Source organism: Frankliniella occidentalis, unplaced genomic scaffold (assembly GCF_000697945.3).
Source record: "Frankliniella occidentalis isolate FOCC.00 unplaced genomic scaffold, Focc_3.1 Scaffold87, whole genome shotgun sequence".
In the NCBI taxonomy this organism is placed as follows: domain Eukaryota; kingdom Metazoa; phylum Arthropoda; class Insecta; order Thysanoptera; family Thripidae; genus Frankliniella; species Frankliniella occidentalis.
This window is the reverse complement of record NW_026267216.1, coordinates 460,475-475,687: the sequence shown is the minus strand read 5'-3', so window position 1 is coordinate 475,687 and position 15,213 is coordinate 460,475. Positions and strand designations below refer to the sequence as shown.

At 42.7% G+C, this 15,213-nt stretch overlaps 2 protein-coding genes and 1 non-coding gene across 7 annotated transcripts in view; 2 read left to right on the top strand and 1 right to left on the bottom strand.

The window, feature by feature from the left end:
- Positions 1–6,716, top strand: part of LOC113201941 (protein phosphatase Slingshot) — a 61,507-nt gene extending 54,791 nt beyond the window's left edge. For all 5 annotated transcript variants that reach the window (XM_026415952.2, XM_052269262.1, XM_052269263.1 and 2 more), the window contains 8 exons: positions 130–395; positions 480–545; positions 637–831; positions 907–1,176; positions 1,247–1,393; positions 1,474–1,657; positions 1,744–2,086; positions 2,167–6,716. In XM_026415952.2, coding sequence (XP_026271737.1) covers positions 130–395; positions 480–545; positions 637–831; positions 907–1,176; positions 1,247–1,393; positions 1,474–1,657; positions 1,744–2,086; positions 2,167–3,965 — 3,270 coding nt within the window. In that variant the 3' untranslated portion in view covers positions 3,966–6,716. The remainder of the gene's footprint in view (positions 1–129; positions 396–479; positions 546–636; positions 832–906; positions 1,177–1,246; positions 1,394–1,473; positions 1,658–1,743; positions 2,087–2,166) is intronic.
- Positions 6,717–10,119: 3,403 nt separating this feature from the next.
- LOC113202017 (MAPK regulated corepressor interacting protein 2) lies at positions 10,120–13,795 on the bottom strand. Its single transcript, XM_026416050.2, has 6 exons — positions 13,493–13,795; positions 13,311–13,398; positions 12,743–12,852; positions 12,584–12,637; positions 12,452–12,508; positions 10,120–12,373 (listed from the first exon to the last, which is right to left on the bottom strand). Exons 1-6 carry the CDS (start codon positions 13,542–13,544, stop codon positions 12,300–12,302), a joined length of 435 nt encoding a protein of 144 aa, XP_026271835.1. The 5' UTR covers positions 13,545–13,795; the 3' UTR covers positions 10,120–12,299.
- Positions 13,796–13,898: 103 nt separating this feature from the next.
- On the top strand, positions 13,899–13,969 carry Trnag-ccc (transfer RNA glycine (anticodon CCC)). Its single transcript has one exon. It is a non-coding gene; the product is annotated as a tRNA-Gly (tRNA).
- Positions 13,970–15,213: the final 1,244 nt, after the last annotated feature.

Here is a 15,213-nt window from a genome sequence, read left to right as displayed (position 1 = left end):
TTTTAATTTTAGCGCGCCGCAGGCCAAGGTAGACGCACATTTAGCTCAGCTTCACACGGTTTTAACGTGCGTCTACCTTGTTTTTAAAAAACATTCTTGCTCTTAACATTTTGTATTTGGTTTCGACAGGCGGTGAAGCTGGAGAGCGCGCACGCGGGCCGCACGCGGTACCTGGTGGTCGTGTCCCGGGAGGGCCGCACACACCACGAGGAGTCCTGCCTACTGGGCATCGACTGCAGCGGAACGCCCGGCGGCACACCCAGCGGAACACCCAGCAGCGGGACGCCAGGGGGAACGCCCAGCTCGCCAAATGCGCCGATCGCATCTACGGCGTCCACCGTTGGACTGGTGCTCCGCGTCCTCGCCGATACTGCCATCACCCTCGACGGCGATGGGTACGGTTTATCTGCGATTATGTTTGTTTTTGTTATAATATGTAAAACAACAAGTTTTTAACAACTTTGAACTGTATGTTTTAGTGGATTCTGTGTGAGCGTTTGCGGACGTCAGCATATATTCAAGCCTGTATCTGTGCAGGCAATGTGGTTAGTGTTCAATAATTTTATGAAGTAGCTTTTCTGTTTCAATCCCACATAATTATTGTATGGTTTAATATTCCTTTCCTTAACATTTCAGGTCTGCTTTGCAAACACTTTATAAAGTTAGCTCCAAGGCAAGAGAGCGTAATTTCTTTCTGGGAGGAATGACTCATGACTGGGTAGAATACTATGAAAATCGAATAGAAAGTGACCGTTCTTGCTTAAATGAATGGCATGCAATGGACAACATTGAGTCTAGAAGACCGCCGAGTCCAGATTCAGTTCGCAGCAAGTGAGTGTTATGCAAAACATTTTCTTCAGTAGTTGAATGGTGTACCAGCCCTAATATTTCCTTCCTCTGTTTTAGGCCTAGAGAAAGAGAAGAAACTGAGAGAGTAATTCGTTGCACACTTAAAGAAATTATGATGTCTGTTGATTTGGATGAAGTGACATCAAAGCATATCCGAAGCCGCCTAGAAGATCAGCTTGACATGGATCTCACAGAATACAAATCTTTCATTGACCAAGAAATGCTTATAATTTTAGGCCAAATGGATGCTGCTACAGAAATCTTTGATCATGTTTATTTGGGCTCTGAATGGAATGCATCAAATTTAGAAGAGCTACAGAAAAATGGGTAATTCCTTGATTCATCTTTTTATTTTTTTTTAGTTAGTGTTCTAATAGTTCACATGTAATCTTTCTAGTGTACGCCACATACTCAATGTCACTAGAGAAATTGATAACTTTTTCCCCGGTATATTTGATTACTTAAATGTGAGAGTTTTGGATGATGAGAAAACTGATTTGCTTAAACACTGGGATAATACGTTCAAATATATTACAAGAGCCAGGTAAGTATCATTGTACATTGTCATAACACAGTGTGCCAATAGTTGCATTAATTTTTATTTTTTTTCCTTCTTATTTTTAGGGAAGAAAACTCCAAAGTTCTAGTCCACTGTAAAATGGGAGTGAGCAGATCAGCATCTGTTGTCATTGCGTATGCAATGAAGGCTTACAATTGGGATTTTAAAAGAGCCTTTGAGTTTGTTCGCCAAAAAAGGACTTGTATTAAACCTAATACCAGTTTTGTATCACAATTAGAAACTTACCAGGTAATAAATTCTCACATTTAGGAAATAATCTATCAAGTTTTTGTTTATTCATCTCTTTTTCTTTGTTTGTATTATTTTGTTTTTAGGGTATTTTAGATGCAATGAAGAATAAAGAAAAACTTCAAAGGTCAAAGTCAGAAACAAACTTGAAATCACCTGGCCTTGTGGCTAAAGCAGAGGCCACTTCTTCTGGACCGACAAACCAAATGCGTAGAAGTGGACCATCTGCTGCTGTCACCATGAGTTCCTGTGAACCTACTGCAATCAACATTGGAACAACTCCCCCTATGCTATCAGAACCTATCCCTGTGCCAGGTTTGGGCTCAGAACCGTCAGGAAAGGAACTTGCTATTTCTGGAGGAAGGCCAAAGTCTTGGTCCCCTGATAATACACTAGTCTCAACTCTCTTTAGCCCACGACATCCTGCTGGTTTGTATTCCTTTAGTTTTCTTTTTTGTTCCCATCTGATTGATCTTATTCAACCTAACATTTCCTTCACTAATTTCCAGGACCAACATCAGTTTCTTTAGAGTATCTCAACTCCGATGGGAATGCTACCAACTCTTCTGACAAAGAGGTTCTTGGCGAACAGTCTTGTACAACCTCAACAAACACTTCTGCAAATGAAGCACAACGAACTTTAGGGGAGCCTGTTGTGACAAGAAATTACAATGGCAATGTTAGGATGCCTTGTGGTAATGGTCTTATGTATAGTGTATCCCAAAACAAAGTTGTTCATCTCCCAGGTTCAAGTCCTGCTTCAGGATCATCTAGTCCTGCACCCCTCGTCAAACAAAGAGTGACACAACTGGAAACAGCTGCTAGAACTGGCCTTGGCCTAAATTTTTCTGTTCAAAGTGATCTAGATTCTGGAGAAGCTGTACCTGTTGCAATTGTTGACAACTCAGAATGCAAGCCTGAAGAGCACCTGAAATCATCAACTCAAGAGGTAATAACTGAAAAAATGAGTGAAGATAGTTCATCAGAAAGGACTTCTAATTCAAAGAAACCTGATGATCCTTTCTCAAACCAGCTTGATTTGGTTTTTGACAGAGAGGAACAGAAACGTAAGGTGCCTATTTCATCTACAATCATAGAAGGTATTCCGGAAGGTTCTATAAATCGAGATTGTCCTTCCAGACAAAGCTCCTGGAGTTCATATGATAGTGCTGTAGTTCTACGAGAAGCACCATCCAGACAAAGTTCGTGGGGCTCTGGTGATACCAGATGGGGCACTCTGCCCTCTCGCAATAGTTCATGGGGCTCTTATGACATTCGGCCTGCCGCTTCTCTTATTGACAAAGACGATGCAACATGGCATCCTGGAACCGTCAGACGCACTCGACATAAAATTGAGGAGGGGAAAGAAGATAATGATACAAGTCTGTCTACATTGTCTACAACTACATCTGCTTCACTACTGCTGCACACTCCCCGCCCCTACCGTGCAAGTTCAAAACCTTCTCAAGACACCAAAATTGTGCATTATGCTAGCTCTCCAACATTGTCTTCTCATGTTGCAAGTGAAGATGATGTCCTAAACATGCTAGGATCCCCACCCACTGATAAAATAGCAGTGTCCCAGCCTAACATCACATCTTGCCTCTCTGTTAGTGCACCAGCTGCAACATCTTGTTTAGTTGCTGGAATGAGATTTACCCCAAAGAGTGAAACTGTGACAGAACTCCCTGGAAAAGTAAAGAATCTCAAGAAAGAGTTTGAAGCCAAGTCAGGAGCAGTTGTTGTTCCAGTGACAAAAGACAGTGCAGCACCATCAGAGAAAGTACGTAGTCTTCCATCATCACCCGTTAGTATTCATCCTGATAGAGAGTCTCATCCTGCCACCACCAGCCCTCTTCACAGCCCAGCATCATCAGCAGAAGACCTTTCTGTCAAAGTACTTGTAGGAAAATATGAAGTTGGCAAGGTCTTAGGACCAGCCCCAGTGAAAAGGACTAGAATTGTGTCCGAAAATGAACTTCCCTGTAAAACATCACAACCACCTATTCCTCCTCGCAAGTCAAGCTTTGACGTACAAAATAATGCTACATCAGTGCGACATAATTCATTGTTAGTTAATCATTTAAATTTAAGAAATGGAGTTAGGGCTGGAGGAGGGTTACGAGTTGGCTGCCCTACACCTAACAAAGCCATATCTAATATTCCTAGCTCAAGTGTAGTTGTAGCAAGTGTTATGGCTGTTGCAAACAACAAAAAACAGCAACAAGGAAAGACCCACCCTCTCGCAAGGCTAACACCGATGAGCAAGGTTCCTCGACACACATATCCTGTGTACAATACTATGTGATGGGATTGTCGTATGTTAATGCTAGCCCATGACTTGTTCTCTTACCTTTTCTGAAGGGCTGACACTCACAAGCTGCAAACTACATGTTCACTTAACTACAAATTTCATACTCAATAATTTTGCTTCAAAATTTTTTTTATTCTTATATTGACTTTTGGCTAAAGTAAACAATCTTACTCCCACCTGTGCCAAGTGTGCTCCTGGCTCTGGCTAAGTGGAATAAATAGTGTTTATTGCAACGTGTTGTGATGTACTGCTTGTGAACAAGTGCAGTTCCTATTGTGATGCACTCATGCAGAGCAGAGTAGTGCTGTGTGTCTCATCATTTCTTGATGAGCAGAAAAATCAGCATTGACATTTGTAGACATTTTAAATGATTCTTATTTAATGCTTACCAAGGTACTGATCTCTTTTTCTAAATCACTTGTGCCATTAGAAGTAACCTGTTATTTAATAGCATTACTCTGCACCAAACTCTAGTTCCCCTGGAAGTATGAATATGGTAAACCCAGCTGACATATTTCCACTTTGCTTTCAAACCTTATGAAGTATACTGGAGTATATTTGCTGAAGATTTCTCTCTCCTGTGATTTTTATCTGTATCATTTTGTTGCAGTACCAGGTACTTTAGTTTGTGTATTTTCCAATCTGGGGGAATAGAGATCCAAGTGGAAGCATGAGCGTACCACTGAAATGATAGAGGGCCCTGCAAACATTGTGATATCTTTTGTTTCTGTGTTATTGTGTACTCTAGTTATGTATTTATATGCTATGTGATTTGAATATTCTTGGGTTGAGTGGCCCATTGGCATCACAGTCACCAATAAAATATTTTTTTATAAATTGTATTGAAGGTCATTACCTCAAACAGATAATTATTTCTGTGCTTTTTAGTGAAACCTGAACTCATTTTGTGCACAAAACGCTTGCAAGCAGAAATATGTTTCCAGCTTAATTGTGTAATCCTTGTTAGTGTTTTGAATACTTTTTGAGGCCAGTGACTGTGGTCCGTCTAGTTTTTATTAAATGCCGTCTTATGGTTTATAATCATTATCATGATAGATCTTTGTAAGTCTGTTATTTGCGTAGTTGAAAGATGATTATAGAGGGTTGCCTGTAAATGTATTTCTGATGACTTGCAACATTGCATGTGGAGCACCATTGTGTATTATCTTCTAAATAATCCTCCCCCTCTTTGGCCCAGTTCTGAGACATGGTTTAGGGAGGAATTACTCACTGGTGCTCCCAGCCATTGTAAAACTCATTACTTTGTGAGGGTTTTCCATTATAATGACATGAGAATTTTGAGTCTGATTGTATCTCTCTTCGTCGTGAACCCAGTCTTATGGTTTGGCTATTGATTTTACTTCATTTAACTTTCCCTTTCTCAATGCTTATTTCACAGAAGTAGTTTTGTTTGACTGAAATTATAGTTCTTAGCTAAGGGAACCAGAAATCTAAGTTTTGCTTTACTTTGCTCATAGATATTTTTCCTGCCCATGACTTTCGACAATAAACCCTCTGTCATTGTTTTATTTAAGGATTTTACTGACTTAATGTTATAGACTGAATAAATCATTCTGATATCATTTGACCCTTGTCTTCTGAGAAAATACTATTTTCTTTGGTAACACGATAAACTCAACTGCTATGCTATATATAAAGGACTAAGTGAATTGTTTAAAAAAATTGTCTGGCAATTGGCTTTAATTTTACTGTTGTCATTTATCTTTTCTATGTCTTGTTCTATTATACATCTGCCACAATTATGTTCAAATTATGTGTTCATCCTGTGCTATTAGTCTATTGGCTTCAGAAATTTTCCTTAAAGTTTTGTGTTATTTTTATTGTAAGTGTTCAGAATCAGGTCTTTATTATTTTACTAATCTAAGTACTCCTATAGACATGAAAAATCCCAGACAAAAGAAAACCTATTTCAGTAAAATATGGTAGAACCCAATGTGAAATTAAATGTTTTGATTCTTCTCTTAGTAAGTCATATTGTGGGCTGAAAAGGGTATGCGTACCTGAGATAGTATGAGAATGAGAGTTCTACCCATGTGTATGCCTGTGTGTGTGTCTTACATGGTCTTGAGTGATTGGCTAAATGAGTGCTCTTAGCAAAAATCTTGCTGAATTTCTAGTCCAGCTGTGCGATTCTTGTCCTGTCATGTGTTTTCTTACCCACTTGCATATCGTAAGTTCATATTTCTACAGAAAGTTTCTGTCTTCAAATTAAGTCTTCTCACAGAAAATTAAAATTATTTTTGAAACTGATTTCTTTTTCATTGAAAATAAATGTATAAAATTTATAATTGAGTAACAATGTAACTTTACTTACTAATCTGAAGCAAGAATCCAACCAAAATATGCTTCAAGTTTCTGATATCAGTGCCCAAACAAAAAAGAATAGGAAATATGTGATAAATTTTCTTAGAGCCCTCTGTTCTCAGCAAATGTAAGTCTTTTTCTTATCAGTAATGGAAAGGTCATTTCTTTCTCTTCTGTGACAATAGTCAGTTCCCTATGAATATGAGATCCATAGTTTGTAATTGATGGTACAGCGCTCTCAAAGCCGCTTAAGTGTGTAAAAGTGTGCCGAGTAAATTTAAGATCTGTTGTCCTTTAAGTATTTTGTACCATAATAGATTGTATGGAATATTGTAACTTACATTGTTTATTTGCTTCTTGTGTGTTGTTTTTATTATTACTGTTAGTCTCCGTGATCAAATAAAATTTAATTGAATTTAATGTGTCCTAATATTTTGACACTAGATTTACTTTCCGTTTACTGCCAATTGGAACAAAATTCAAGGGTTGCCAACCACTTAGGCGGTTCGGTTCAAGAAAAATGGGTGTAGTAACTAACTCATCAGTATTTCCCTGGGCCGCATGAAAGTTTGACAGAAGGGGTGAGATAAGATGTTACCGCATCAAACCCATCAAGTTCAACTGATTTAAAAAAGGAAAAAGATTCAATTTTTGGCTCAAGTTCAATAGGTATATTCTGTCGATTCCGCCTTACTGATAAGTGTGAAATCTAAAATAAAGGGTATGCTTCTTAAAAGAGGAAAGGGGAAGGGGCTCCCAACTTTTTCCATCTAGTACACTTCTAACTCAACCACTTTGCTATCTGAACAGACAGCCATTCTCGGGAATTTATCTTTGCTATGTGATAGCATATTTCTACCACCATTAAGGGATGCGTTTGGCACATACTTCGCCCCCACGGGGCCGAGTGCTACACTGTATATTCCATGAGCAAGGCCTGTGATGGTGCCTGTTGTCTGGAGAGTAAAGAGAAACAAACAGTATTAATTAAGAGGAAAATGAAGTACTCTGGAGGACTTTATGATATTGAAAGACAGGAACATCAATAACAGATATTCTTGGTGGAGCTTCCCATTTTTGTTCTTTATTAGGAATTGCCCCATAATGTAGTTGTGAAACATACCACTTTTTGTGCTTTGTGAACTAATCGAAGCAAATTTGCAGATGATCCACCACAACAAAGTAGGTTGTCCGACAGATAGCGGCCCGCATAAAGCTGCATCAGTAAAGGGAATTAATTGCCGTTGATGCTGAAAGTAAAGATGCAAGACAGTTTGCAAGAAACAATGGATTTTGTTAAGTTACCGGAAGTGCTGACAAGCAGAAGCAATACAATTTGGTCAGCAGGTATTGGTGCGAACAGAGGCAACTACCGCATGCAGGACACAATGAATGATTCCCCCCAAAATGAACGTTTCCCGAACGATAGCGCCTGCGACGCGATGGGTAGGCCAACCCGTCAAGCAGCTGTGTGGAGACGGCGGCGGCCCGCGCCCGCCCCGCACATCAAGTTCAGGGGCTCCGGCTCGGAGTTCAGGCAATGCGACGTTCGGCACCCAACGTTCCCTCGCTCCATACCTCGGGGAACGTTCATTGTGGGTGAGCTGCTGTCCAACAGCTCTCGCGCTCGCCTGTGTTCTCATGGCGGGCTCCGCGCGTGTAGGCAACCCACGCCTGCGCGGCGGCGGTGCAGTATGACCAGGAGAGCGCTCGCGTGCCTTAGGGATCGTCCAGAAACTACGTTTGTTTCTCTCAGATTCATTCGGCAAATTACAGGGGCTGAACGCCTGCGAGACTCTGGGTAGGCCAATCCGCAATACACGCATGCACTTCACGCAATATCCTGCCTACCTAGCAGGCGGTATGAGAGCTTGCAGAGGCTCACCGTAGCAGGTTCGTGACGACGCAATACCGTACGTACTCTCTGGATGATCCCTAATTTGCAGCATCAAAAGCGTCCAGCCAGAGATAGGATGCAACATTTTTCATGGTCAGTCCATGATAGTAGGACCTAAGTTCTCCCTTAAGTCCTACTATCATGGTCAGTCAGTGTACTTTACGTAAGACTGCATGTTGTCAGGATTAATCGTTTCTATCAGCTGTGCCGATCCGTAGTCCCAGATCTGCAGCTGGTCGTTGTTTCTCCAGGAGCATGACATCACCTTACCGCGGGGAAGAGGGAACTTAGACAAGGGAAGTAGGGAAGTGACAAGTCTGCCTAGGTATGCAGTACAGCGTACAGCGCAGATCACCTATTTCCCCAAACCATACCTCGCTCCCATCCGGAGAGATGTCCAATGACTCGGAGCCGCCAATATGAGGCCCTCCGACGTGACGAACGGAGTTTTGAACGCGAGCGTCCCAAAATTGGAGTACGTCATCCCAACCACCCGTCACCACCCCATTGGGGTCGTTGGGGTGGAAGACTCCGGAAAACACGCGGCTTTTGTGTCCATCGACGGTGTCGCTAAAGCCACTGTCTCGAGTCAATGTGTCAGGTGAGGATGCACAGTGCGGCTAACGCCAGCTATCCGTCCGCGGGCGACAGCACCGCACCTGTGCGTCATTTTGGCGACGAGCTGCCAGGTGCTGGCATCGTAGAGGAACACAGACCCGTCGTCCCCCAGAGACACGAAGTGGCCGAGGTCCGGCGCCACGGCCAGGCCCAGGCTCTGTCGGTCCTCGGAGGCGCTCTGCAGGACGGTGCCGTACTTAATGTCCCACAGCCGGACGTTACCGTCGGCATCTGCAGGTGGGAGTGCACGGGTGAGGGCGTGACTCCTGGTGGCCTCTAGACGGGCCGGCCAGGGGGCGGTCGCACTCACAGGAGGCCAGCACGGTGGGGCGCGAGGGCTCCGCCTGCCACGGCCGGAGGCAGGTCACCGCGACGGCCTTCCCCGCCGCCGACGCCCGGGCCGGGGGGCTCTTTCTGCTCTTCGCGGCCAGCTGCAGGGTCAGGCAGCACATCTCCTCTGCTCTGCCCGTCCTGAACACCCGGATGGACCCACTCGTCTCGCCCACAGTGAGCATCTTGTTGTCTTTGGTGTACGCCAGGCTCAGGGCACCCTTGGCGTTGCTGTGGTCAGAGGTCAGACGAAACGGGAACGGGTTTACGATGAGGTGTCGTTGTTATGCATAGAAAGAAAAGGTTGGAATGAGCGCTCAAAACCTGGAACTTGTCTAATTGTATGAACTTTCTCGTACACAGAGCTGATGAGGTAGAGGTCACCGTCGGCCACAGGCTGAGCGTGCGCGGGGATGGTCTGCCGGACGCTGGTCCGGCTGGTCCGGCTGAGGCCCAGGCCGAGGACCGAAGACCTCGCCGATGCGGAGGTGAGGTAACGATGCTGGCTGGGGACCTGTGTTTGCGCTCCGACCGTACCGTGTAAGTCTCTCAGATAGGCTCTCTACCATAACTACGAAAAGCCCCGTACGACTACGTACGCTTGTCACGGAGAGCTTCCCCGTCGCCGTCACGGCTGCCTTAGACGGCGTCTTTGACACAGACGACATGGTTTTACTGAGAGTTGAGCGCAGAATCAGCTGTCCGTGAGCGTTGCGCGGCAACCATGAACGTGAGCTATGATTGACTGGTTAATACGCGGCGGTGCATCAGCAGAGGTTGCAGGGTTGCAGCCTTCGTTCTGTTTGGGCTTTGCGCTTGGGCCCTTTGGACTGGCGGCGGGCTCGACTCGGGTCGACGAGGCAGGGAGTTCCAACGCTATTTGGCGGCATTTTATTGTGGTTGTTGGTTCTCAACCACAGTTTTTAAAGATGAAAATGGAAGTGTATTTTTCAACGAAAGGATGAAACAAATACACAGTTTATGATAAATCGTATTAATCATTTCTTTTCTGTTTGTTTTTTTTTCCTTCAACAAATTTCTGTAACAAATATTCACTAGCACAAGTGACATCACGTCAAAGGTACATTAACATTCAACAACATTACAGACTAGCCAGTCATTTTTACCCAATTATACATCAGGCATGGTTAAAAGAGATATCCATCTGACTATCAACACTTTGATTATCTCAACAATAGATCATCATTGAGTACCGTGAACACAGTACTTATGGGTAAAGAGACGATAAGGGAAGATAGTTCATAATAACAAAGTTTCCGCAGATGTATCACTAAATTATATTAGGTACAAAGAGCACAATGAGAGTTGTAGCTGCAATTATTTTGGACACTAACAAAATAATGTAAGTTGTTAATCATACTGAATTCAATAGAAAAATTACAGTATGTATTTTCTGACCTTTAATGCTTGTTTTGCAAAAAAAAATGGTTCCTCATTGAGCGCAACTTACAAACCTAATCCATAATACAAACACCATCATCACTGCTAATAATTATGAGGGTCTTAGTGTAGTATTATTAGATAGATTTAAGCCTACATTCCAAAGAACGAAATATAAAAATATACTAACACAAAGAATGATCACATTCACAAACAACCAATCGAAGTTTACCTCCCAAGGAAATAGAATCATAATGCTGATAGCATTCCACTATAAGATAAACTTAACTATAGTTATTGCTTTTGAAATTAAAATCTTGTTTCCCCTTCTTTGATAAATTGAAATGAGTACATTCGAGATTAAATGGACTTTTACATATTAAAAATGATGATGATGTTTGAACCATTTCTCCTCTTAAAGGCCATTGTGAAATACATTGTACGGGTACAATCAGAGAAAATAATGGATAAAAATGAAATACATAATAAATTTTTCAGAATCTTCTAAAAAACATTCAACTACTACAAAATTAGAAAACATAACAATGTAGCAAAACCTATTACATTATAACTTAACGGACATAATTCAACAGTGAGTTTTAAAGGATTTAAAACATACAAACAAAATAACTGGTAGAAATATGCTGTAACAGCTTTTGTCAAAAATTGTTCTCGCTTTTGAAGTGAACCACTTTGGACCTAAGTGTCAACCTTCAGTTGTAGAAAGCATCTAACTGTGGTCTTTAAACAACTGTAAGGATTGGGTGGATACAAGCACACCAATAAGCAATCCTCTATATTCAAGACATAGTTGGTGTAGATTATGATAATATTAATGAAATGATAAACAGAAAATCTACCAACCTTCAAATTTGTCAAAACTTCATTAGCATGAAGCAGACAAAATATTGAGAGTGCAGAAGATGGATACACCTATTCGTATGACTGGCTTTACCATTTTTACAAAGAGAGAAAAAAAAGTCAGTGGAAAGAGAAAATCAAATTATTTCCAAACTAACTGTATTGTTTTTTGATTATTTTTTTTAAAATTTGAAGTGTCTATTTGCCTCTTACATAAAATACCAAAACTTGGAAGGGCAAGGACTCTGACTACAAATATTCTGACTACTGCTAGGGACGAGGTGGAACCAAGAGGTTCCCAATAAGAAACCTTTGACATCCATCCAATCATCAACCTATTACTATTACAGGCCCACTTTTGTTTCTGTAATTGATATAAAAGAGTCACAGAAACAAAAACAGAACACAATAGGAAACAACAAACATGCAGATCATCTTGCTAGTTTGCTTCTTTACAATATGAGACTTTCCTAATACGTTCACTAATCAGGTACATTTCCACGACATGACCAGCTTTCCCAGGCACATCCTGTAGATACATCATGACTTCTTAAAGATGAGATTTAACTTAAATGGAGATTGTGCAGCTTTAGAAATAGTTTCCACAAATTTTGAAAGATGGAATATGCCAGAAATTGCCAGAGATATCATTGGACATGATACCCACAATCATGCTAAGTAACCAACCAACATTCAATATAAGTCCTCCATCATGAAAGGAATCTATAAGGCCTTTTGTCTGGAAGCCAATGATTGTTGAGAAAAAAAAAATTGGTCCACAATACTCATCTTACTTTGCCTTTTGAGGATCACTGTTGCATTGCAGACTTAGGAATACTCCAGGCACTATGATGGGAGCCATGGTACTAACAGAGTACTTCAGCTTCCAGACAAGCTCAAGGGATAGATTTTGTGATGTTATTGAATAATCGTTTTCCCCACCATGATTCCAGGTCAAATGGCTTGAAATCTGAAAAGGGTAATAGGTGTATATAGACGATGCAAATGATATTTTATTTTAGCTATCATACAAACCAGTTCAACAAACCATTAAGTGATCCATTGGGCTCGCCGTCATAATAAACAGGTGATGGTGGTTGAGGACCTAAATGAAATAGATTGGGGAAATTAATTGAAGTAACAATCAGATTAATTATTTTGATGTTGAAATAATACTCACTTTGGCCATCTTCCTGAGGTTCAAGGTCACACTCTCTACAAACTGTAGTCCAAGCTATAATTCACAGAAAGAGAGAGAGAGGGGGAAAGGTAGATTACTGTCAATAAATTGTTTTATTCTCGTTGAGGTAGTGAACGAAGAGGATGATGCAATACTTACAGTCGTATATAAATTTGATTATTTCTTCATGTTGTGGACTAATTTCTTGGTGGTATCTATTATGATTAAACTTCTTGCCATTTGATGTGTGGAAAACTGGTTTTGGAGTGCTGCAAAAAATAAATAATAAATAAATGCAAAATATATAGATAGATATATTTTAATGATTTTATTAAGATTGATGGGTTGTCAATTTGAAAAGCACATTAAGTGAGACATTGGAAATATAATTTCAAATGTGCTTGCGACACAACATTTAAAGGTGACGGGTAAAGATATCAGAACTTCACGTTTTGAACAGTTAGGTTATGACCGCCTCTCCGTTCCACATTACTGACTGTTGTACGGGGAAATTGTAGGATAATACAACGCAAGCAACTACAATTCTAAAATACTTTCGATTTACAAGGTGTTAAAAGCACAAATAATGAAAGCTTTCACAGACAGTAGAAATCTGAAATGCCATAATTGCATAAGGTTCAACAAGACCCCTTTTCAGAATTAATGACACCCTCGAAAGTACACTTTATTAATTTAAGCAAGAAAACTTAGCGAAAACAACACTCACTTCACAACATAATCCTGGTCTTCTTTGGAATCTGTTGGTTTTCTAGCGTCGCGGAGGGTATCCAACCTCTCAAGGTTTTGTGAGATACCTGCAGAGAAGATTTCTTGGTTTGTAACGCAAGTTTACACTATCAAATCAATCATGCTAGGTGTTTAATGGGAAGGGTTTCCTTCTTTCCTTACCTCTCCTTGTCTTCGCGACAATTTTACTTGGACCCTTGGACACAGTGTACATCTTCCTCCGGAACCCTCTGTTCGGTTACTGCTTGCACAGCTGAGCATGCATTCTGATGCTGCCGTGACGTCACAAGCAGAATGTTTCTAGCTTATGCGGGCGTGTCTATGTTTGGACATTTCCCGAGGCATTTCAATCCAGGGAATACCTTGTGATAACTCTATTCATGATTCGTGCATTTCGTGTGGGCATCAGAACAAAGGGTAGTGAATATAGACGGTGGAAGCGAAAGTTGGTTCGGTGCCACAGCAGACGAAACGGGACGAGCCCCCATGGCCACCGCCTTATCGCAAGACTCTTGGGTCTGATGCCTCGTATAGTATATTTTCAGTGGACCGACCGCGGCCGCTGTGCGCACTGCTGGTGTAGTGGTATCATGCAAGATTCCCATTCTTGCGACCCGGGTTCGATTCCCGGGCAGTGCACGCTGTTTTGCCTCCAGGTTCGCGAAACGGTTGCGAGGGGTACGGTTACGCCATCCCGGCAAAAATAAGAGAATGTGTGGGAAATCTGAGAATGGCGTGATCGTGTGCGCGTGGCGCCGAGCGGCAGGCGGCAGGCGAGGCGAGCAACCTGCCGTCGTCAGGACGGCTGGCGCGCTCAGCCGCTCGGCTCAGCGAGACTTTGAGCCGACCGGCTGATAAGGACCAAAGAGCTGCGGCTAATTAGGAAACGGCGGTCAACAGCCGTAAAGCAGACAGTCCCCTCGAGAAGTCCACGGAGAGCCCCCCCCCCCTTTCCACCCTGTGTAGCCCACGAACAGTCCACGCCTGGCCCCGGGCCGCCGCCCACCGTCTGGAGCGAAGTGGTGTCTGAATCAGGCGCGTTTTAAGGGGAGGGGCGATCGTGGTGGTCCACAGACAGACGCCGAAAGGTAGGCAATTTGACCTACAAAACCCTTGTATGTAGGCAACTTACGATACCCCCCCCCCCCTCTTCATACGCCCTGGTCTTCCCCGGGGAGCGATCGGAGTGCTCCCTGACAAAGAACGCTGCTCTTCTTCCATTGCCCCATCACCCTTCACCCAAGAAGGTGGTGGTTTGGGAGGGCTTTGTTCTGCAGAAACTGAGAAACTGATACGGGGAAGGAGTCCGACGGAGGTTGGTCAATGTTGCAAAACGACATTGGACGACACTGAAGATGCTTTGGGTCGCCCATGACGACCCGCAGCGCAGCCCGCGGGCTTGCCGCATCAGCCGGCTGCTGAGGCCGGTCGATGTCGAATCTAATAAGGTGATATGGGGTGGTGGCGAGCAACTGCGGCGGAAAGGGGTAGAGAGCCTTGCTACAGTACTGTACAGAATCGATTTTGAGAATGGACCAGGTTGGCCAATTGACGAGCCAGATAGATTGCGGGCCAACTGGCTGCTAGGACTTGCCGGCTATTTGGTGCGGTGGTCAACCCTCACCTTGTAGCATCGCCGCGGCTAGAACAGCGGCTAGAACAGCGGCCAGACCGCGTCCGCGAACCGGCGCAAGGCGCGAGAGGCACTGCAAATAAAGAAGTACGAAATTTCACCTAAAAAGAGCTCCATTTAACTTATTGTAATTGAGGAAACCTCCCTCTTATTGAAGGCGAATATTAAATTTGTTGTTATAGGTTCGTCAGAGTAAGAAGAGCCCACCACTAGCCCTTGGGACGCATTGGCAGTTTGCTAAAATTATCTC

What these genes read in the sequence shown, in the direction of transcription:
- LOC113202017 (XM_026416050.2), bottom strand. Translation starts at nt 13,544, where the DNA reads ATGTACACTGTGTCCAAGGGTCCAAGTAAAATTGTCGCGAAGACAAGG. An exon ending in TGTCGCGAAGACAAGGAGAG is followed by an intron (nt 13,399 to 13,492) that starts GTAAGGAAAGAA and finishes TCTTCTCTGCAG; the next exon opens with GTATCTCACAAAACCTTGAG. An exon ending in ACCTCAGGAAGATGGCCAAA is followed by an intron (nt 12,509 to 12,583) that starts GTGAGTATTATT and finishes TATTTCATTTAG; the next exon opens with GTCCTCAACCACCATCACCT.